The following is a 23951-nucleotide window of genomic DNA, read 5'->3' on the forward strand; positions in this document are numbered from 1 at the left end:
TTGGCACACAGGTTCCCCCAGCCCCAATCATGGTCTAGACTATCTTGTATGGTGGACACACTGTGTGGTGCAGCCTGCTTGTCCCAGGTCAGATATCATTAATGAATCAAGGTATCTTTTCTCACTGAGCTGGTACTTAGCCTTGGCTCTGGCCTCAGACTGGGTGCAAGGGATCCACTACTATGGACATCTAAGAGGAAAGAGCATCCATTGCCTGCACACACTACATTATGTAATAAATAAGACTTCTCGCTTCTAGGCATATCAGATGTTTTGGCAGATATCTAGAAACAAGGCCCCTCTTGCTCACATTGTCTAACTAGTCAGCTCTTGTATGAAGAGAGTGAGTGGGACTCTAATAACTGCTGTCTTGGGTTTCACAGTCTCTGACTGTCAGACGTTTGAGGGTGGATTTCAGTCATTTTCTCCAAAGTGACAAAGTTTCAGTGAGACCAAGCTAGGGCACTTTCAGGAATCTCAAATGTCTTCTGCAGAGGTCTACTATATCTGATGAATGAAGGTGTTAATTACTAGCTTCTAGGTTTGTTCTGGTGTCCAGGCTGAGGTCATTAAAACAAACGACATGGCGTTGCGACTGGCATTACCTCCTATGTAGAGAGAAAACCTTGAATATCTATTCAGAGAAAAAGTGCTAAAATTTCGGTGACATTTTAATGCAAAACACTTGTCATATGATGAGTTAGAAGAAGTCTTGACTGAAATCTCTTCTTTGCATTAGATGTAGGGCTAATGTCCTCCAGTGCTCTGTAAGTACCGAAACGAATAGCTGGGTTGTTAGAGCACATTATATGCTAGTTTATAAGTAAGATGAAGTTACTTTGCTTAGGAAAAATGGCTGAACTTCATTGTCTTAATTTTCAGGACAACAATAGGGAGGTAGGTGGTGAGATGGGTGGGTGGTCATTCACTTGCTAGAGGTGTTAGTATTGGTAGAAGTATGTTTGTATTGGTCATGGTAGTATTTCTGAAAGGTATCTTTGTTGATCTTTTTCTACTTAAAGCATATATTCCTGGTATCTGTGAATATCTATGTCTTTCTTCTACTCACTGATGAGAGAGTTGGATTTCTTGGATGGTCTTGCATATTCCCATCAAGCCTTCTACCAAATTAGCAATTGGATAGCCCTCTTCTGTGAGTAGGTGAATCCTAGAAATTTCAAGGCATTTCCCTTTTACACACTGACTAGTCAAACTGAACCTTTTGTTTGAACGCAATAAACACAGCTTTGTGAAACTAACAGAATTTTCTGCCCTGCCTTGGAGTCCTGTCTTGGGGTACCTCTGGGAGGACAGCTGTCACACTTGTGACTCTGGCCTTATTTGATTTCAGCAATTTCTACTGTGAGGCCAAATCTTCCAAACTTTCACATTGTGCTTTCTCCAATAAATGACTAATGCAGAGGGCTGAGAAACCAAATATGGCTTTCAAACCTCATTACCATCTATTTAAGTGTGTGGTTTTTTTTCCAAAATAGATTTTTGTTATCTTTTGAATAGCTTGGATTTGTCATTGAAATGAATGCAGATTTTTTTTTTAGAAGTAGATTATATTAGAGGGGGAAAGTTATATCTAATTCTGTGTGATGGTTGCTATGGTGATGATTGAATGCAAATTTCAGTTTATGTATGTAAAACCAGTGCTCAGGTTCTGATTAGAGACCAGAGGCAAGGCTTGATGTCAGTTGGTGAAATGGCTAAAAAAAAAAACACCTATTAATGGAGAAAACTTTTAAAAAAGAACAAAAGGGCCATTGAGGCCCCTCCTCACCTATTCAGCACAGACCAGCTCATTATGTGCGGCAGTAACAAAACAAACTAACAAAAAAGATGGTCTTCTGTCCTTCCTGGACAATTGCTTCGTTGGGGAAATTAGAGAGGTTTGGGAAGAAGGTGGCTCTTGCAAAGATGAGCTGTCATGTGCCAGGTTTCCTTGACTCTGACTCTCAGGAGTCAAGGAAATGGATTTGGTACATGAGACAGGAGCCTGAGCATCAGATGGAGGAGATGGGTGGGGTGGTCCTAACAGAGCCTTCAGCCTCAGAATCCTTGCTCTTACTAGGAATAAGAAAACTCCAGTGAGAGGCTCCATGACGCCAAGCTACCGCAGCCCAGTGGTCAGGGCTCTAAATCCACTCAGAGAACAGGTTTCTGTCTCTTACCACTCAGTGCAATCAAAGATAAAAGTTAAGGAGCAAAAATCTCCTCTCAAATTCTGAACAGGAGTTCATGTCATTCTCTTTAGTGCGGCCTCCTCAGTTCTTATATGTTTACACGAAGCTGCTCTACACTGCACCTGCATATAAACGCGTGCATAGTGTGTATGTGTGTGTGTGTGTGTGTGTGTGTGTGTGTGTGTGTGTGTGTGTGTGTGTTCTAGACAGTGAGAAAGTATACTGTACCAATTGCTTCCATGGACCACACCACTAGAAACTTAGGTCTTCAAGTTCCTGGGCAAAATGCCAACAAGTCATCACTGTCTATCAGGTTAATCACAGAACTAGGCAGTGAAGATTCTTATGGTCCATCCGTGATTTGGGGACTTGGGGTGACTTTAGTGTCTCACAAACAGTTGCTGCTATTGTGTCCTAAGTAAAACCTGAAAGCAATCGGTCTGCCTCCCCTCAAGTTATATTTATGTTTTCATTTATTGTTCTCCATTATGACTCATCTGCACAGGAGTCCTGGACTTGACCACCTAGAGTCTAGAATCATACACTTGGACTGTAGAAATATAGGAACACCCTAATATAGCCCTTTTAAGGTTCACTTAGTTTCCAGAATGTTGTTTCTCATCAACACTCTACTAAGTGCCAATATATGCTGATCTCAGCACACCCCGGGCAAGGAATTGGCTGGATGGTCACCTCTGAAGGGGAGTCTCGTAGAGGGATGCAGGTGGCTCTGGCTTTAGACCTTGTATCAATGTTTTCTTTACTCTAAGACAAATCTGAAAGTCAGATATCACATTGTTATGGGCTGTTCTGTGACCCCACTCCCTCTCCGCACACTCTGGAGGCAGAACCCCAGAACTCCAGTGTGTGAAGAGTAAGTGGGGTGAAATGAAGTTGCAAGGATGAGTCCTTATTCCTTGTGACTGGTGTCCTTTCAAGAAGGGGGAGTTAGGACAGACAGAAGCACACATGGAGAAAGACCATCAGAGGGCACAGAAGGAAGCTGTCACCTACAAACTAAGGACAGAGACCCGGTGGCATCTGACTCCATGGACACCTTCGTTTTGGACTTGGAGCTTTAGAGTCACAAGAGACTATATTACTGTCATTTATGCCACTCAAACCTGTGGTGTTTATTACAGCGGCCTGAAAAAACTCGGATGACTGTAAAGATGGCTCAGAGGTGTGGGTGTACCCAGGGACAGAAGCATCACTCAAACCATCCTGATCTAGTTCGCTTAATCCTAAGCTCTGCTCCCAGGTTCATGAAACCTGTTAAACTAGTGAGGCCTGATTGAAATTCCACCCGGCACTCACCTATGAAAGTGGACTGTGAGGTTAACTACTTATTTACAAAGAAGTAAAAACATGATGTAATAAAAATGTTTTTCAAATCCTGTAATATTGTAATCTTACTATATTCTACCAAGAATGGGGTTCCATTCTAGGTGTCATCATTTTAGGAGGAAACTGATTGGCCAGAGCATGTCCAGAGAGGGACAATCAGGGAGGAAGGACTGCTTTATGGAAAAGGCTGTGGCAGTGTTCTCTCTCTGAGGGGGCGGGGATGTTGGAGCCTATTGGAGGTATCACTGACAACCTTCCACTCTGGCCGATACATACTCTGAGTATGGAGTTGATTGATGGCTTCGTGGGATTCCCCTGTGACTGTCACGGTGTGTGTGACGCATGAGCTGAAGCAGAGTAAGGGAAAGACTTAGTCTGTGATCATGGGGATGGTTTGCTCTGGACCTTCTTGCGTCCTCAGCTGCCACAGCTGCCTCTCTGTGAGCCTGAGGATGAGGCCCATGCTGAAGATGATGAACTATAAAGCCTTGGCTATGGTGCTGAGTCCTGACAGGCCCCAGGCCTCCTGATTGCTGGACTTTCTTCTGAGGAGTGTATGTCTTCAAAGTTTACGATATTTGCCTTGGGATTTCTCTTACTGGCGGCAGAACCATCTTCACAGATTCCACAGGGATGAACTGTAGATAAGGGTGTTGATTACAGGTCACCTGAAACTTGTCAGCTGAGTAGACTTCTTGCTATAATATTCAAATAGAGGATGACTCTGATTTTTTTAAATCCTTTATTGAGTGTAATTTGATTCTGAACGATTGGAAAGGTTCTTTGATGATCTAAGACTCAAAAATAATTCTTACTAAGGTGTGAAAGAGGACGAAATGGAACATTTCCCAAGCATTTGCATTATTATTATTTAGGGAAATAACTGAGATAAAGCTTTTATTGGCAGAGTGTGGAGGTGGGGGAGTCCAGCCAGCTTTGTGTGGGCCCGCTCTCCTCTTCCCCATTCGGGGCTCTGTGTCTTGTGCCCTCACTGCTGGAAGATGCTGAGCTCTAGCCACGTAGGAAATAAAGCGCACTGTGACTGCTAGGTTGACAGGAGACCATGTGTGGAGGACTGATATCATAGGAAAAGAGCACAGAGGCTGAGGGGACAGGCAGACAGAGGATAAAGGTGTCAAGGACCCACAGAGACAAGTTTCTGCTTAGTCTACCTTGACCCGTAGACTCTCCCATAGCTCATATGAAAGTCCCTTTTTATTTTCAAATGTGAGATTCTAGTGTGATGATGGTATGCTGTGGGTACTGCACATCCCCACTGTAGTTCACCATGTGGTAGGACCTCTGCAGGTACCCTCCCTCTCTCTGAGGAGACAACTGTTAGGGTGGATGCTTCCTCATCCTCATTCAGTGCTGAGCACCTCTGGTGGGTCCCAAATTTCATTTATAAAGTGACAGTTGAACTCTGTCCTCATGATTGTGACCAGAAACCAGAACATGTCTTCTCTCACGTTGCATTTTGGACCACACATGACCTTACTGGACTTTCGGGAAGAAGTGTTTGCAGAAGAAGGGCAAAGACCTCACGTTCATGCTTAGTGAGAATGTGGTTAGCAAGGCCAATGGACTCACAGAATGTGGAGCTGGACAGAGCAAGCAAATTTCACTGTCCACCTGGTCTTTTTTTTCATTGTTCTAATTTTATTGGTGTTTTGCCTGTATGTATATCTGTGTGAGGGTGTTGAATCCTGGAGTTACAGACAGTTGTGAGCTACCATGTGAGTGCTGGGAATTGAACCTGGATCCTCTGGAAAAACAGTCAGTGCTCTTAACAACTGAGCCATCTCTCCAGCCCCGCCCCCTCAACACACAATCTTTTTCTTTGTTGTTTTGTTTTGTTTCCTTTTTTTTTTTTTTTTTTTTGAATCAGGCTCTCTGTATTATGTAGCTCTGGCTGTCCTGAAACTTGCTATGTAGACTAGGCTGGCCTCAAACTCACAGAGATCCACATGCCTCTGCCTCCCAAGAGCTGGAATTAAAGACATGCACCATCACCACCACCACCCAGCCAGGATATCATTTCTTTAAAGTATTTGGATTTGCAAAGAAACCAACCACAATTGCTTTTTCCATTGGTGAGAGTGAATAATGCAAACAGGAGACTGTGGTGATATGACCAGGCTAATTGCTAACCTCATAAAGGTTGTGTGTAAGGGGGGCAGAAGGTGGCTTACCCAGTGTTTCTCCCTGGTGACTGTCACTCTGCCTCCTGAACACTGGGCATGTTCGCCCTAGCCCCTTTCTGGCTCTCATTCAAAGGACCAATGCAGAGGAAGCACTTGTACCTAGAGATAAGCTTGGTACTTCTCCTGGAGGCCATAGGACAGGTGGGCAGCCCTCAGGGGTTTCCATTCAACTTTAGAGAGTGACCTTGCTTTCCTCTGGTGGGAAGGCCCAGTTTGACTGGTGGGAGGCTTCCATCAACCATTCTTGGTACTGTGCAGTGAGCTGCCTAGCCCGAGGCGGAAACAAGGCAGACTGAGTGCTGGAAAAGTCCCTGAAATGGAAAGTTATTTTGGAAGAGTCTGACCAACTTTGTCGTTAGCTATTAAACAAAATCAATGTTCTTTTCAGGTTAGTTTGGGGCTTATCTGTCAGGAAAACTGAAAGTCATTCCTTTAAAGGTCAAAACCCAGGAAGTCACTGTGTGTGTTTTGGTGACCCTTTGGAGAGAGGCTGGATCAATGAGAAGGCTTCTGAGGCAGTGGTGGAAGAGTATACATGTTCACTTCAGGGTCTTTTCTTTGTTAGGTCGTGGTCATTGCTGCCACCAACTCAGAATATGCCCTTTTTTATAAAATCACTCAGACATTTTTCCTCCCTCTGGTTGTTCTGGTGTGAGCATTGGCAAGGCTGGAAAGGCCTGAGATGCTCAGGTGGGGCCTTGGCACCTGTGACTGCTTCCAGTCTACCGAGGGGACACTGTGTGACTCTAATAGACACAGGGATCGATAGTCAGCAGTAGCCAGGCAGTGAAAGTTGACCACGTTTAAAACAATCCCCCTCCCCTCCAAAACAAGCCAGGCATGCTTGTTCACTCTTTTAATTCCAGCATTTGGGAAGGAGAGGCAGGAAGACTGCTGTGAGTTTGAGACCAGTCCGGTCTATATAGCAAGTTCCAAGTACCCAGGGTTACACAGTAAGATGTTGCTTCAACCCCCTCACCAAAACAAACAACAAACAACCAAAAAACCCAAACTAGGAACCTGAAGCAGTCAGGGCCACGGGCACCCAAGTAACCAGGAGTTCCCTAGCAGGAGCACTTGATATTAGCAGCAGAGGAGAGCCTTGTCTCACATGGCCCAGGGACGATCCCGTTCTAGTGAGAGGATTCCTGATTTCACTTCCTTGTAAAGACAGACAGCCGTCTCACACTGGTGAAGGCAGAGTGAGGCTCTAAGGCTTACTGGAGCAAGAAGGAGGGAGAGGGCACTGTGGCTACAGGTCGATTCTGGTAGTCCAAATCGTCCTGGCGGCCCCTCCAGGAAGTAGCCCAACTGGGAAAGTCCCCTTGACCTTTCCTTACTAGACAAACTGGTTTGGTTCTTTGAACTGTAATGCTGCCAAGCCAAGGAGTTTTTGGGCTATGATCCATTCCTCGGCCGTTTCCTCACAAGATTCTAACACTGGGATGTAAGAGTAGGGCTGGCCTCAGATCTTAATTGTTAGTAGAAACTCTTCGCTCATAATGATTATAATAATGATGATATGGATAGATAGATGATAGATAGATGTATAGATAGATGGCAGCTGCCTTTAGTTGAGCACCTGGCAGTGAACAGTGCTCAACAATAACAATCCTGAGAATTAGCAATTGCATTCTCCATTTCAGAATTAAGTCTCTGAGAAATTAAATAACTTACTCAAGGTGACCAGCTGGTAACTAAACGCCATGCTCTAAAGTACTGCCACAAAGTGATGGCTTTGAGAATATGTCTTGCAGGCCTCCAGCTGCCCAGATTAGAATTGTCCGAGGACCCAGAGCCTCATTCCACATCCATCGTGGCACTTGACCAAAGGCTAGCTTCTTTTATCCAGCAACTGACCATGGCAGGGGTACACGCTACAGCATGCCCCTTCCCAGAAAACACAGGCGTCTCCAATGGCCAGTGCTGGTCTGAGCTGTCCTGACAAGACTGCAGAGCTTTCCTCAGCACAGTGGTCTAGCACACCACAGCAACCTTTCTTTCCCATCCCCTTCGTTTGGACTCAGACTCTAGGCTCTCTCTGCCTCCTTCTCCCCTTTTCTGTTCAAGGCGGCCTTTGCTTCTCAGAAGATCTGAACTACTCTACAGTACCCATGCCAAATTTTCAGGGCATCTTGGTTCAACCTTCTGACATAAATTAGGGGATCGAGTAGTTTCCTGTTTCTCTCCATGTTCTATCTTGAAAGCCTTGGGGCCCCATGGCCCTGGAGTCACCCTCCCTGAGGTGCAGGTGGTGTTTTCCCTGCTAGTAATTTAGATGGTTCATCCTATCTCATCCATCGATTCATCCATTCATGCAAGAAGCATTTATTGATTTCTCACTATATTCTCGGCTCTGGGGATACAAAGATGAATGAATGCCGGGGAACCTATTCTCAAAGAAGAGCAATTTGGACACCAGATAAACAACACTAATTGCTTTAACTTTGTCAAGCACTTTTCAGGTTTCACAGGGCTCCTGGATGTTTATCACTTCATCCATAGAAGTCTTGAGATGGGCCAGGCAGGCATAAATAGCCTTTTGAAGAGAAAAAAGCTAAAACTAGGAAAATTCAGCTAGTAAATGACAGGTAGAACTTGAGGCCAGGCTTCCGTGGCTTAGGTGGATGTCCTTTCCAGAGTCCCTCGGTAACCATGTGTGCTCGGGGGAAATAGTAAGTCTTTTGAACCTTGGTCTCAGTAGCATAGGTTTTATTTGAGGGATAGCTAAGAGAACTTGGGTTAAAGGAGTTACAGCTTTTGTCTTAAAATTTTGGAAATTTTTATTTATTTATTTATTTATTTATTTATTTATTTATTTATTGTTGTTGTTGTTGTTGGTGGTGGTGGTGGTGGTGTGTGTGTGTGTGTGTGTGTGTGTGTGTGTGTGTGATATTGGGAAGGGCATGTGCCACCATGTGCATGTGTCAATGCAACTTCCAGAAGTCATTTCTCTACTACTCTGTGGGTCTCAGGGGTTGAACTCAGGTGGTCGGGCTAGAGGCAAGCACCTTTGCCAGCCAAGTATCTCAGCAGCCATTACAGTAGAATCTGAAGCGTCGTCTCAGTCTGGGTTTCTTTAATCCCCTTCCCAAGGAACACCACATTTCGCCTCACCTTGACCATGTTGCAAAGCCAAAACAGTGTTTCTGACAAGGAGGACCGACAGATAGGCCCTCTCTAGAAATGGAAAGTGAAACTGGCCAACCAGTTCTCTGACTTCAGCTGTGGGAATGCTAGGGGTCGGCAGAGCAGAAAAGCAAATGTCGCCTGAGCCTTTCCGGAAGTTTCTCCACTGGGTTGTGTAGGTGCAAAAGGAACAGGATTTTAATCTCAAGTATCCAAGCTTGATTTTATTATCAAGGCTTGCCTTTGGTCTTCGCTTGGCTACGTGAAAATAAACCACACAGCCTGCTCCACACAAAGCCCATTTGTCTGTCCTTACACCAGTAAATCCCGACATCACTGTTTGTTTAGATTAGAATTGATTCTTGCACTAGGAAGCCAAGAAGAGCCTGTTAAGAGACCAGTTATTAATGGCCTCATTACAAGCCTTCGTTGTGCCTTTTGAACCAAATTTACATAGAGAGAGGAAGCACATTTATAAGTGTCGGAAACAGATGAAGAAAGAGGAAGCCTCTAGGGTGGGGGCTGGGAGCTGGGGGCGCCTGTGGTGTCTCGGGCTTTGTTAGCAATACTGGGGTTTCCTGAACAGTGAAACAGGGGCCTGAGGGCCTCCAGCCCTTGCCTCCGTGGAGGGGCTGCCTCCCAGGGCTGGTCACTGGGATGCTTCCTCTTACGGACCTGGGCAAGGACTTTAAGGGCAGAGGCAGCTTGCCTTGGCTCTCTAGTTTGTCTGTGGCTGAAGAAAGCAACTTGAGAGACACCAAGTCTGGGACAGAAACAGGCACTTATGAACCTGTTTGTTTAGGAAGAGGAAGCAGATTTCTCCCCCTTCCCCCCTGCCCAGGCTCACACCAGGACATGTTGGTCTGTGGCTCAGCATCAGCCCCCCTCCACCTGTTGGGGTCACGTTTTCTGAGCATCTGTGACTCCTGCTTTTCTGTCAGCTGGGCCTGAGGCCTGGAGCCCTGGCTTCTGAGTGCCATCCTACTGTTAACACCAGCAGCTTGTGACTCAGGGCCAGGCAGCCCTCGTTCCCCTGCCTCCCTTGGTCCATCTGCTAAATAGAAATGGTCACTTCTGTCACAGGTGCCCGAGAACACTGAAAAGAACCAATATAAAAGTTCATAGGCACTGGGCAGGGAGAGAATTCTGGATAACCCTCAGCTCTTGGATGAGGAGGGAGTAACTTGACCCTACTACTCAGGAATGCTTCCTGAGGGCTGAAGTTGGGAGATTGGAGGACCCTGGCCTCAACTCCAACGGGCTGAGGGCCGGGAGAGCAGTAGGCAGATCTATCCTCAGTGGACAGGGTGAGCACACGCTCTGGTTGCCATGGTAGCCTTGGCTGTGCTATTTTTGTTCAAGCTGAAGAGCAGGTAGGGCTGGGTGGAGAAGAGAAGAGCTGTCATTCTTCACTTGAAAAAACAAAGCCAAAAAAAAAAAAATCCAAAGCTAATCATTTGCACAGTTTATGTAGACTGATTATGTGGGGCACATGTGTGTAAAGGCCACAGAGGCCTGAGGTCCCCTCTCCTCTTGTCCGACCCCTTGATTCTGAAGCTTAAGTATCTTGAAGAGGACCAAATGGACTACCTGGTAAGTGTAGGAAAAAACAAAAACAAAACCAACAACAAAAACGGTTACTTGCCTATGTGAGCTGAAAGACTTGGGTCAGTGTACAGAGGATTCTACCCAGACCTTCCTTGTCTAGTACTGCAAATCCAGATGTGTTGTGCAGCCAGACAGTTTGAGGAATCTGCAGCTGGCACAGAACACCCAGATGGCAAAGCAGGATGGATATGACAAGTGAGTCAGCCAGGTTCTGAGAGTCAGTAATGCTGTGGCCCTAAAGACTGGAGTAAGAATGGATCCCTTCCTTCCTCCTTTCCTCTTTTCCTCCCTCCCTCCCTCCCTCCCTCCCTCCCTCCTTCCCTTCATCTTCTCCCCCTCTTCTTCTTCTTCCTCCTTCCTTCTCCTGTTTCCAGGAAGGTAGAGCGGCTACCGTGAATATATTTAAAGCTGGAGTTGAGAATGTATCCATAGGATTCTACCCTGGACTTTTTGGCATCATGGGGATGAGGGGGGATATGAAGATGATGAATACATACCACTGATGATACCACTGTATCATGGTGATGATACCACTGTAGTTAACTTACTCTAACACTAACGACAGTCCTCACTTCCTCCCTTTCCCGGCTTTAATCCCAGAACCATATTTCATGGTAAGAACCTGGCAGCCCACCGGCCCCCTCCACCGACAGTGTGGTGACTGGAGACAGCTGGAAGTAGCTGGTCACTTAGCCAGCTGTGCACACGGTTACTCTTTTGGGGTGTTCTATAAGTGAGAGGGGTTAGTTGGATGGGAAATTCAATACTCATTAACCAAGGTGGGTGAGCAAGGGCTAAGAGAGCTCTGTGGGTGATGACAAAAACGAAAAGGCATCTCAAGGCTTCCAGGAAGCTGTGGGGAGTAGACTGAAACTCTGCACTGAAGTCCCACCACCGCCAGCCGCTCTCCTCCTGCCTCAGCTAGCTGGAGTGAACAACATCGTTGGAGTTTATACATTGAGAAACTGGGGTCAGAGCCAGGCTCGACCTTTGTCTTCCTTTGTGCTTTCCAAGGGCACAATGGCCAAGATGCTACATTTCTAAGCTCCTAGCAAATAGAAACAAGATGAAGGTGTGCAAACAGGAGAAATGTTTATAGCCCAATTAAGAATCATTTTCTAAGCATGTAGCAGACCACGCTTGTGGTGTAGTTTTTCAGACATCAGTTAATTATAGCGTTTTATTTGTTCCTGGAAGCAGATAGGGTGGGATGTTGGCTTGGCAACACTGTTGGCCACCACTTTGTGCTGTTTCATGCATTTGAAGGCCAAGTTTGAAGGGTGTGATGGGGTGGTCAGCCACTCCCCTTCTCAGTTCTGACCAGACTACAAGAGTGTCCGGACTTATTTAGAAACTAAACAAAGACAGCACTCAAGAGGCAGAGGCAAGAGGGTCTCTTTGAGTTCCAGGCCAGCCAAATCTACATAATGAGGCCCTGTTTTAGAAAATCAAAACAATAAAACCAAACAAATTTTAAAAAAATCAAAAGAAAATCTTTAACTTTTCTAGCAAAATAAAGTTGCATTTTGAACACCTCTTGACAGTAAGTCTTCTGTTCAGAGACCAAACCCTGGTGCATGGCTTTCTGGGAACTCAGTTTTCCTCTCCCACACAGCCTCCACCGTGGAAGGTGACCCACACTGCTTCCCATGGCAGCACATCACTTGGCTGTCACATCTCATGTCTGTCTCCACAGTCCTTCCTGTCCTCACATACAGCAGTCCAGCGCTATCGAGGACACACATTTTCTTGCCCTTACATTTCTTGGTGGACGTGGCATAGGCTTTGGATAATCATTGATAAACAGTGAGAATTCATTGGTGAAATAAGAGTTAGGAAATACTTTATTAACTTCATTGGGAAATACTCTATTTTTTTTTCTCAGAAGGATCAGCTCAGCCTCCTGGAGCTCTTTGACTTACACTAATCAAGCACGTCTCTGTTAGCTGATGCTTTTTTCATTTTATTTAAGCTTCTTTAAACTTTGGTCGTATTCATCATATGTCTACGCGTCTCTGAGCAGTTTGGGACATGAACTTACCCAAGTCAGTTATATTTACAATTTCACTGTGCAGATCAGTGCTTGATAATACAATATCACATAGTTCTTACCATTTTCCACACAGATCCTCATCTTCCCACTCAACTTAGCTCTTTAAGGTCTAAGACAATGGAGGCCTCATCCTTGGCATTCTCCCATGGGACCCAGATCAGTGCCGAAACATGCCATACATGTTCAGTGGACGGCTGTTATGTACTTAGGAAACTTCGTAGCAAACTTGGATTTTGGAAGATTTTATTCAGGACTTGGAGAAATAGCTGTTTCATGATTTAGTCATTGTCACATAGGTAGGACAGATGAGTATGAATAACAAACAGCTGACATGTTTTACCTTGAGTGGAAAAACCTCTGTAAGCTCCTGCTCCGTGGCTATCCTCATGAGGTGACATCCTGGACCTTGCATATAAATGCAGAGGAAAGACATTCTTTTGTTCATGAACAACACCCCCCACTCCCACTACCTCATCCCACCCCCCATCTCCCACCCCCCACCCACCCTGCCAAATTGCTTGGTTACTCATTTGGCTACATTCTTGCAAGAAATCTTTGGCTTCCTCATGCATTTTGTCAGCCACGTTCAAAGCCTTAGACACAGACTGATGAGCCTCCCCTGCCCTTTCCAGCTCACAGACACATATGTTCAGCCTGGCCCCGACCCCTTTCCAGCTCACAGACACACATGTTCAGCCTGGCCCCGACCCCTTTCCAGCTCACAGATGTGTATGTTCAGCATAGCCCCGACCCCTTTCCAGCTCACAGACTCACATGTTCAGCCTGGCCCCGACCCCCTTTCCAGCTCACAGACTCATATGTTCAGCATGGCCCCGACCCCTTTCCAGCTCACAGACTCACATGTTCAGCTTGGCCTCTGACCCCTTTCTGTTTCGTTCCTGTTTTGACTAGGTTGACAGAAAACTCTAATTCTGCTGAAGGTCATTATTTGGCTTCCTTCTCTGGTAACTTTCTTTTTTCTCATCATCCAAAACTTAGAATGATTTCGTGTGCTCATGCTATAGGCCTTCTCTTGCCCTTACACCTTCACTTTACCTCATTTCAACTTTTCAGAAATAGCCAGGTGTGGTGCTGATGTCTATAATCCCAGCGTTTGGGAGGCTGAAGCAGGAGGCATTTGAATTTGAGTCACAAAGCATAACAAAATTCTAAATAAATAGATTTTAACAAAATGAAAGAATTATCATAACACGTCTTCCTTTGACCCCTCAGTAATCTGTGAATCAATAATGGGATTTTGGCTTATTTTTGTGCCATAGTCCTATTGTTTTTTGTTTGTTTGTTTGTTTTGTTTAAAAAAAAACAATTTTATTGAGATACAATACACAGAACATCCAGTGAACTCTTTAAAGTGTGCAGTTCAGTGGACTTGAGTGTATTGTTTTGGTGAAATATATATGTATCATAGTACTTGTCATTTAAACCAATTTGGAGCATAAAATTCAGTAACATTAATTATAGTCACAAGATGGTATGAATTGTCCCAACTGTACTTGCCCCCAAATGTGTTCATTGAACTTAGTGTTTTCTTTTCATGTTTATAATCCAACTAAGTTTATTTTAAAGTAAACTTTGCTACTGTAAATGAAAAAAAGTGTTTTTTTATGTAGAGAGATGTTAAATGTAAAATAATAAGACAATAAAACCAAACATCAGTATTAAATTCCTCATTTGGATGCTTAGGGAAGGTGATGTGCTTATGGACTGGTCCCCTTCGTGGTACAGAGGGAGGTAAGCATGTCAGAGCTGTATTATAGGGTCCTCTTACCACGGTGAAATGACCTTCTCCTTTTTCCTTTCTTTAGATTTTATTTATTTATTTATATTAGTTTATTTTTACCTAAATGTATGTCTGTACATTGTGTGTCTTCAGTGCCTGAAGAGGCCAGAGACAATTTGTGGGACTCTCCTTTTATCACATGGGTCCCAGGTATCAAACTCAGGTCATCAGTGTATTATTGAGCCACCTCACCAGCTCTGCTTTTAAAATATGTAGGTCGGTGTCTAGAGCATTGTCTGTGTGTTTAGAATCACACCTGCTCTACCAGAGTGCAAGGCTTGCAGTGTGATGAGCCCTGGAAGATGGGCAGAGGGATAGAGTATGGAGTTGAGGGTTACATTTCCATATAGCATTCACTGTGTGACTTGGACAACTTACTTATGTTTATCTGTAAAATGGGCAGAATCACACCAATCTCCCAGCTATGGTAAAATGAAATAATCTATATTATATTTTACAATATAATCTATATTATATTATGCCCTTGGCATAGCATAAATGCACAACAGTGGCATTTGTAGTTGGTTTTGAGAACAATATTTGTTTATACTTCCCCAAGGGGTAGCATCCCACCACACGAGATCTTAGCTTGTGAAGTCTGAGAAATACCCTCTGAGATTAGCAGGCACTTTGCCCTCCACAATGGCGTACAGACTGGGAAGCTGCAGGAGTTCAGTGAGAGAGGCCATCGGTCCTGTGGTAGGAAAACTGAGCAGAAAGGGAGAGAGCACAGCTGTGGGCCAGAGACCACATGCACATGAGGACACTAGTTGGTCTAGCTGGTGTTGACTGCCTCTTGACTTAACCCCTGCCTGTGGAATGCGCTCTGTGCCCTGGCAGGAGGTCACAGCACTGCAAACAGCCGTGCCCACATAGCACCAGACCTCCAAGACAGTGGAAGTGCAAGTCATGTCTCATGAGCTGCGCAGTCACAGCCCAGCCCAGGAAGAGCACGTGACACTGTCTTCTGTTGCCCACAAGGAAGGAAGTACAGAGCCACCGGCCCCTGCTTGCTTTGCCTTAGTTGTGCTATTTCAAATCCCTTCCAGGCTCGGAATGCTTATCTTTAAAATGAGAAGATGGCACTGATTCCCATCTCACAGGACTGTGGGGAGGATGACATGGAGACTAGTGAGTAGTCACCTTGACCCCCAGTGAAAGGTAACTTTCATTGTTACCAGGATTAGTAATAATAGTGAATGTGTCAGCAGCCCTCTTGCATAGGGCGAGCTACTCAGTGTGGTTTAGTTGTGGGTCTAACAGCATGGTATGCTAATTATGATGAAAAATTGTAGTCCTACTCAAAGTCTATAATAAATAGATTCCCTTTTAAAGGAAGGAAAGAAGTGTTGTGAATTTCCCATGTGGAAGGATTGCTTGTGTTGACACTGTCTAGACCTGTGTAGATACACTGTGCTTCTCGATCTGTATCAATTCTGAAAGCAAAACAGATAAGTTAAAAAAAAAACATAAAAGTTGAATCGACTAGATTTGTTTAGTCCAAGATGATGTGGTTTGTTGAGCAGGACCCTTGTGAATGTGGCATAGAAACCAAGTTCTTGCTGAGGCTCTTGGGGGACTTGTGGCACCAGAAGACTTGGATCTCCTATCTCATTTCTCTACTGAAAGCGATATGCAGAGAACTCTTGTGTCTGCCTTAACACCCAGCATAGCAGTATCTAGCCACCGAGCAATTACACACCCCAACACTACCGAAATCTCGTGGCAGGACCTAGTTATAGCCTGGCGAACACACTCTCCAATGTGCTCCTGTGCTGTCTCAAAGGTGATTTCATCTGAATGAACAGCTCAAACTCAAATTCACACAAGGGATATAGCTGAGGACTTTTGTCAGAGAAATAGTGGTTCCCACACTGACTGACACCAAAGAGGATTTGAGGTAGCCTCCAAAATTCAACACAACACGAAAATGAAAGAGATGGGACCAAGGACCTGGACAAGAGAGTCTAAGAGGTAAGCCATGCGTGGCCTGCGTGCCTGTAATTCTATTACTCAGGAGGCTGAGGCATGAGGATTGTGAATTTGAAGCTATCTTGGACTACAGACAGACAGACCCTGCCTCCACAAAGATCCCAGTAAAACAAAACAAAACAACAAAGCCTCCCAATACAGAGGATGGAAGTACTTAAAGACCAAGTCAGTTGGCCTATGAACTACCTGGCAGTAAGGCAAAGGGGGAAACCTGCTGTTTGCTGTTCTTGTTGAGTAGGAGAAATCAGGCCAATTGTTTCCTGAGTATAAGTAGTTGTCACATGCATCCCCTACAGATGAGATTTGGGGAAATGGGCTCTGCAGAGTCTTCTACCGTTTCCAAGTGTGCTGTAGACGTCCTGTAAGCTGAGCCAATGCTGTTACATTTTCAGCAGCAAAGAGTCTGTTGGTGTCTTAATACAGCTCTACCCTGGTCGTGGGGGCTGGGTTCCCAGTGCCTTCACCAGAACCTAACATTTGGGTCAGGCAGAAGTGGCAGCATCGCCTCCAGAGACCGGTAGGGATGGAAGACTGATATCCTTGGTCAAGAAGGGAAGCTTGAGGGTAGAGAGATGACTCAGTGGTTAAGAGCACTGGCTGCTCTCCCAGAGGACCTGGGTTCATTTCCCAGCACCCACATGGCGATTCATAACTGTAATTCCTGTTCCAGGGGATCTGACACCCCCACACAGACATGCGTGCAGGCAGAACACCAATGTACATAAATAAAATAAGAAAAAAAGGGAAGCTTGGGATCATTGTACCGGATGGGATGGTTTTAGGTGGTGTTTGTGTTGGAGCTGGCTTTTCTTGGATGGAAGCTTTGAATCTGCTGAAGTGGCCCCATTGATGCACAGCTTCTCTTCCTGTAGTCTACTGGGACTGGGACCTCTATGGCTTGCTAGTCAGTGGCAGCAGCATGGTACAGTGAATGGGCATCCTGCCCAACTTTCCGAAACCACTATGCTGGTTGCTGGTGGTTCTCTAAAGCAGCATTGATGGACCTGTTGGAAGGAAGTGTTTACATAGCCCAGCTGAGCCAAGGGTTAGCCCTAGGGGTCAGTCTCATTAGGTCCCAATGGCCTCAGTGGCAGGATAATGAGCCAGGAGATGCAGCACCCGAACTCAGAATCAAAGTGAGGCTTTCTCACTATGGAAAATATAAAAACACAGGCAAGGACGGAAGGAGGGAAGGAGAGAAGGAAGGAAGGAAGGAAGAAGGAAGAAGGAAGGAAGGAAGGAAGGAAGGAAGGAAGGAAGGAAGGAAGAAAGGAAGGAAAAAACCACATAGATTTTCTTCTGAAGAAATTCTTTGAAGACGAGTTTAGTAAAATTGAAATTCTGTAGTGTAAAATATGTAATTTTATATTTGTCCTTAACATGCCTCTTGAAATTCTTTGAAAATAATGTGGGTTTTGTTTTGAGAACAGGGTCTCCCTGTATAGCTCTGGTGGACCTGGAGTTCAAAACATAGACCAGATTGGCCTGGAACTCACAGAGCTGCTCATGTCTCTGCTTCCCGAGTTCATGTACACCACCATGTCAAGCCAAAAGAATGTTTCTAATGTTCAGACAGATTGTTTTCTGTTTTGTTCCTGATGCAAAGACATCTTGTTTTAATATCTTTATGCTTTGGACATTTATTTTCCTCCCAAAGAGAGGCTTCTGGGAGTAGAATTATGTGGCCGAGTGTGTGCACATTTCAATGGTTTCCTCTTCTGCTAGACATGGGCCTGTCACCGAGTGAGGGAATCTGTGACACACTAAGTCTTTCAGTTTGGAAAAGTGTAACAGCAACACAGGTTGTTCTTTTACATTTCCCGTTGGCTGGTCAGAATGAGGGACACTGCTTTCTGAGTGAGGACGTGGTTTGTATTTCTATCTTGTCATTTATTGAGCGTGGGATGTTTCCTCTTCGTATAGGAGCTCACCCTCTTGTTATGATTACTTTGAAATTTAAGCAGTTTAAGATTTTCCTGTTGAGTTTTAGGGTAACAGTGCTAAAGAAATAATTTACATGCCATATGATCCTCTGTTTAGAGGGTTCAGTTCAACAGTCTTTGGTTCATTCACAGATTTGTGCGGCTGTCTCAATAACTTCTTAGAATATTTGCATCACCTCAGAAAAAAAATTCTACCACTTCAGTACCTTCCCTGCAGTCACCCCAAACTCTTCAGGATGAAGCAAGAACTAGCCTGCTTTCCTCTGTCTTTGTAGGTTTGTCCATCCTGGACGTAGGTATTTGGAATCATGCGACGTTTGTGGCCTTTCGTGTCTGACCTTCTCTCACCAGCCTACTGTGGTCAGGATTTATCCCTGCCACGGCACGTATCAATGCCTCGCTCCTTGTCATTGCCGAATCACTTCGTTCTATGGATATACCACATTTTATTAGTTTTCTTTCCATCTCTCTCTGTTTACTAAAAGGTTAAACTATTGCTTACTGAGATGACATTTTTCAGTTGTTAAATCTTTTCCCAAATCAATGACAATAGATCAACCCATATTTCCATCTTTTAATTTTTAAACTTCATTTTATTTTTATTTTGAGTTTCAATCTGTAGTGCATCTTGATTTCATCTGGGAGTTTTGTGAATTAGAAAGAGTTTCATAGTACTCCATCCCTCCCACGTTACTTTGCCAGGACTACCTGCTGAGTCATTTTACCAACCATGTCCTTTATTTTGTGGTAATTTATTTTTTTCTCTCTCTCTTTTGCTGTTTTAATTTTTAGAAGGCTGCTTTTAAGAATAGTTGTAGGTTTCCGGCAAAAATCAAATGGAAAGTATGAAGATTTCCTATACCTTACATGCAGCATCCAACACTCTCAGCACCCAACACCATGGTGGTCCACAAGGTTTCAATAGATGAACTCACACATCAATGTCATCAGCCGACTGTACACCACAGTGCACTCTTGGTATTGTCTAGTCAGGGGATTTGGACAAATGTATGATGTATTTCCACCTCACAGTATCATGCAAAGTACATTTACTACCCTAAAAAAACAAATGGATGCAGTCTGACTGTTTATTTCTCCCTCCTTCCAAGCCCTGGCAACCATGGATTTCTTTTCTCCAATAGTTTTGCCCTTTTCTGAATGTCATATAGTTGGAACCACACAGTCTTGGGCTTCTTTCAACCAGCATCCTCCTTTCCTTTCTACTCCTGTAATAAACACCATGACCAAAGCAACCTGGAGAGGAAGAATTTATTTCAGCTTACAGTTCATTGCAAAGAAGCAGAAACCTGGAGGCAAGCACTGAAGCAGAGATATGAAAGACAAGCTTACGGGCTTGCTCTCCATGGCTTGCTCTCCATGGCTTGCTTCGTTTACTTTCCTACGCTAGCTACCAAGGACCATGTTGCCCTGAGATGACCCCACCCATAGTGGGTTGGGCCTCCCCACTTCAATCATTAATCAAGAAAATGCCCCCACCAACTTGCTAACTGCCCATTTGATGGAAGCATTTTCTCAGTTGGGGTTCCCTCCTCCCAGATGGCCTTGGCTTCTGTCAAGTTGACAAAAACTAGCCCGGTTTGTTTCTCCCACGAGCTCCTTTCTATCCGGGGCTGTATTCCACGACTGCTTGCTGCGCTACTGTTTGTTTATCCAGTTACTAGAGGATGTCTTCCAACTTCTGGCAGCTGTAGAGAAAGCTGCTGTAAACATCTGTGTGCTGGTTTTTGTGTGTACATAAATTTTCAAATGCTTTGGGGAAATAGCAAAGAGTATGATTGTAGGATTGCGTGGTAAAGCATATTTAATCTGGTGAGAAATGGCCAAAGTCCTTCCGAAGTAGCTGTGCTGGGTTTGCATTTCCACTAGTAGAGGGAGCCTGATGTTGCATTTCCTTGAAGACACTTGGTGCCATCTATGTTTTAGATTTTGACCGTTCTAACAGACATGCTGTGGTATGTCATTGCTGCTTTGAGTTGCGTTTTCCTGATAACATGGATGTGGCTCATTTTTCATGTGTGGATCTGTCGTCTGTATATAGGCACACATAGTCTTGAGTATAACATCACAAAGAGGCGTGCCAATCCCTAGATGCTGACTAGGAACCCTGCTGAAGAGGTCTTACACGCTCTCACCGTTGTCTCACGGTCTTTGCCACGCTCTTCTCGTCTGGACACCTCGCCCGCCTGCTCAGACTCCATGGCCTAGTTTCATTCTGGTACCGTGACTAAACACCCAGACCAAAATCAGATTAGGGAAGGAGAGATTGGTTTACAACTCCAGGTTACGGACTGCCATTGAAGGGGAAGCCAAGGTAGGAACTCAAGTAGTCATGTCACGTCACGTCACATCAAGTCACGCCACGCCATATCACAGCACATCACACCACATCACTTCACACCACACCATGCCACATCACATCACACCACACCACATCACAGCATGTCATATCACACCACACCACACCATACCATACCACACCACATCACATCACACCACACCACACCATACCACACCACACCACATCACACCACACCACACTACACCATGCCACACCATATCATATCACACCACACCACATCACAGCATGTCATATCACACCACACCACACCACACCATACCATACCATACCACATCACATCACATCACACCACACCACACCACACCATGCCACACCACATCATATCACATCACATCACACCACACCACACCACACCACACCACACCATACCACATCACACCACACCACACCACACCATGCCACACCATATCATATCACACCACATCACATCACATCACACCACACCACATCACAGCACATCATCTCACACCACACCACACCATACCACATCACAGCACATCATCTCACACCACACCACACCACATCACAGCATATTACATCCACAGTTAAGAACAGAGAAACAACTGGACTCATGCTTCCTGCCTTCTCTCATCCAGCTTTCTCCTCTCCTGTATAAATCAGGACTCTCTGTTTAGCGGATGATGCCACCACAACGGGCTGGGTCTTCCTACATCAATTAGCAGTCAAGACAGCCCTCCACAGACATGTCCACAGACCAAGCTGGTCTGGATGACTCCAGTCAAAGCTAACTTCTCAGGTGCTTCCAGGGAGTGGGAAGTTGGCAGTAAAACACCATCCCAGTCTCCATCCCTGGCCTTGCTGGCTATGGCACTAATCTGGAAACCAGGGGTTCTGGCCTTAGGCTTGTTGAAAACAGTTGCTTCTCACTGCTGCTGACAGAAGAGAGATATTGGGGAGATGTGACCCAAGTTCCTGTCACTTTCTGCAGAGTTTCTTGCTCTCTTGTAAAGTAGGCAATTCCTTCCTAACTCCATTTTCCTTACCACCTTTCAGTCCTGTGGGAAGTCCTGAGGTGAGGCTTCCAGAAGTCTGTTGGTAGAACCTAGACTTGCCTGCCTCACACTTTTTGGCCCCAGCCCCTGACATTGCCCTCTTGCTGTCTTTCTACTCCATGGCCTACAAATGATTGACTTTTGCGCGTTGGGTCCTCTTTTGTGACTTAGCGAGTCACTCCCTTCAATTTGGATTTGTGTGACACTCACAGCTGCTTCCTGCGTGGTGATGTGTGGGGTTTTCAGGGGTGAAGCATGCCTACCAGTTCCCCTTTTCCTGCTCCCATTCAGTCATGTCTTGTATTCCACAGATTCTGGCTGTGACTCAGTAACTGATACAGAGCCTGAGGACGAGAGAGCTCTTCCTCTCTCAAAGCAGACGAGCCTGCCTCTAGAGACATCGCCTGGGAACCTGATGGTGGTGCAGCCGGACCGCATTCGCTGTGGGGTAGGCATCCTGGGGGCCTGGTAGAACACTGACTTTCCAATTAGATGCCTTTGTTGCAGTAAAGGGTGCGAGGGTCTCGTGATGCATCTTATTATAACGACAGGCATCCCTTGGGACCCGCATCACCAGGGCCTTGGATAGGAATAGCTCCTTTAAGTCAGAGGAGTGAACCTGGGAGTGTGTGTGCGCGTCATCGGTGCGAGAATTCTGTTCCATGAATGTGTAACATAGGGCAGAGAGGACACCAGCAGACAAGAACATTGATACTCCAGACTGAGAGGCCTGCATCTCTTCCTGCTGGCCCAGCACTGGCAAGAGGAAGTGACACATTCTGGGAACCTGCTTCTTCATTAACTGGCCACTACCCTGGCCTCCGGGAGGGCTTTGGTTTGCTGGCCGACACTTGCTGGCCAATATTGCTTGCTAAAAAGATTGGCTAAATACCCAAGTCATATGTGGCTAGCATTTTAGGGTGGTCATATATTCACAAGTGTGCTCTGTGTGAGACATCATGATAGTTTAAATCCTACCATAATATTTGATAGTTTTAAACATTCTTTTCTTCCCTGATTTAAAATGTGAGGCACTTTGGATAGGTTAGAGCAGCAAAATGCTTTCTTTATGGATACATGCTGTTTGCTGAGCTAGCCACCGTGGCTTCTCGGGACTCCAGGGCATGAGAACTTTGGCAATGGGAAGTCTGGGGTCTGACCTTCTCTGTAGCTCAGGCTACAGATGCCGTGCAAGGGCTCCCCACACAGGAGTTGCTAACGTTTTCCAGACTAGATTTGACCCATAGACATGTTTGGTTTGGACTTCAGAGAGTTTTTAAAAATTAGGCATAAAAATTGGTGTTTCTCAGATTCTTGTGCGTCAGAAACTGTGATGGCAGGCTTGAGATCTTTGCACGGGACATGCATCCTCTAGCCTGGTCCCCACTGCTCTCTGATCTCCATCTTATTCTATACAGCCCAGGTTGGCCTTAAACTTGGGATCCTCTTGTCTCACTCTCCCCAGGGCTGGGACCACACCTGGCCACCCCCTGTTCTGTAGACTCAGACTGTTGCACTCTTCCCCTTCACGGCTAGGCCTATGTGGACATTCCAGCCTCACTCTCCCAGTGCGGTGTCTTCCCATGATTGTGTGGTCAGACTGCCAGGGGCAGTGAGAAGGATGTTTGGGGCCCATGCGTGCTTCATCCCACTCGCTCTCCTTCCTGCTTCCCCTCGGCTGCCCTCTCATCCAGGATTAGCCTAATTGCCTACTCTAGGTCTGTGGGCCCAGAGTGCCTGGGCTGGGGGTGGGTCCTGACTGCCAACAGAACTGACGCATATTCTTTTGGGCTCCTCATTTTACTGAGACAGGATGCAGGACCAGGTGTGTAGCAGGAATGCTGACAATCACAGAATCTGTGTTTGGTTATAGCAGCCTTCAGCAGTCGGGGCCACACACCCTCCACTGTTACAAAGCCCAAGCCTGGCACACCCTTCTGCGGCCCTTTGTAAAGGGTTGTCATGACGACTATAGAATAGTCCTGGAAAGAATGATTGAGAACTAGCTCTGACCAGAAATCTCTCCTCGCCTTTCTGGTTTTGGGGAGGACCCAGCCCTACTGCTTTTTATCTAAAATGACCATTACCAAGTTTAGCAAAACAAGGGACAAGTTGAATATCCCTTACCCAAAATATTAAGACCTGAAGTGTCTCAGATTTTGAATTTTGGGGATTAGAGAGATGTTGGATTATCTGCATTAGAACAAAACTTATTTTTGTTTCATATATGCGTTATATACAGCCTGGCAATAGTTTGATACAGCATGCTACTGCCCTTGCATTTGGGCT

The 23951-nt window shown here is 45.4% G+C and overlaps 1 protein-coding gene across 1 annotated transcript in view; it reads left to right on the forward strand.

Moving 5' to 3' along the window:
• Pik3ap1 (phosphoinositide-3-kinase adaptor protein 1) overlaps positions 1-23951 on the forward strand; it is a 113303-nt gene that overhangs the window by 30858 nt on the left and 58494 nt on the right. Inside the window, exon 3 of the mRNA XM_059258168.1 lies at positions 21974-22110. Within this exon, the coding sequence (XP_059114151.1) occupies positions 21974-22110 (137 nt within the window). The remainder of the gene's footprint in view (positions 1-21973; positions 22111-23951) is intronic.

Source organism: Peromyscus eremicus, chromosome 1, assembly GCF_949786415.1.
Source record: "Peromyscus eremicus chromosome 1, PerEre_H2_v1, whole genome shotgun sequence".
NCBI lineage: Eukaryota > Metazoa > Chordata > Mammalia > Rodentia > Cricetidae > Peromyscus > Peromyscus eremicus.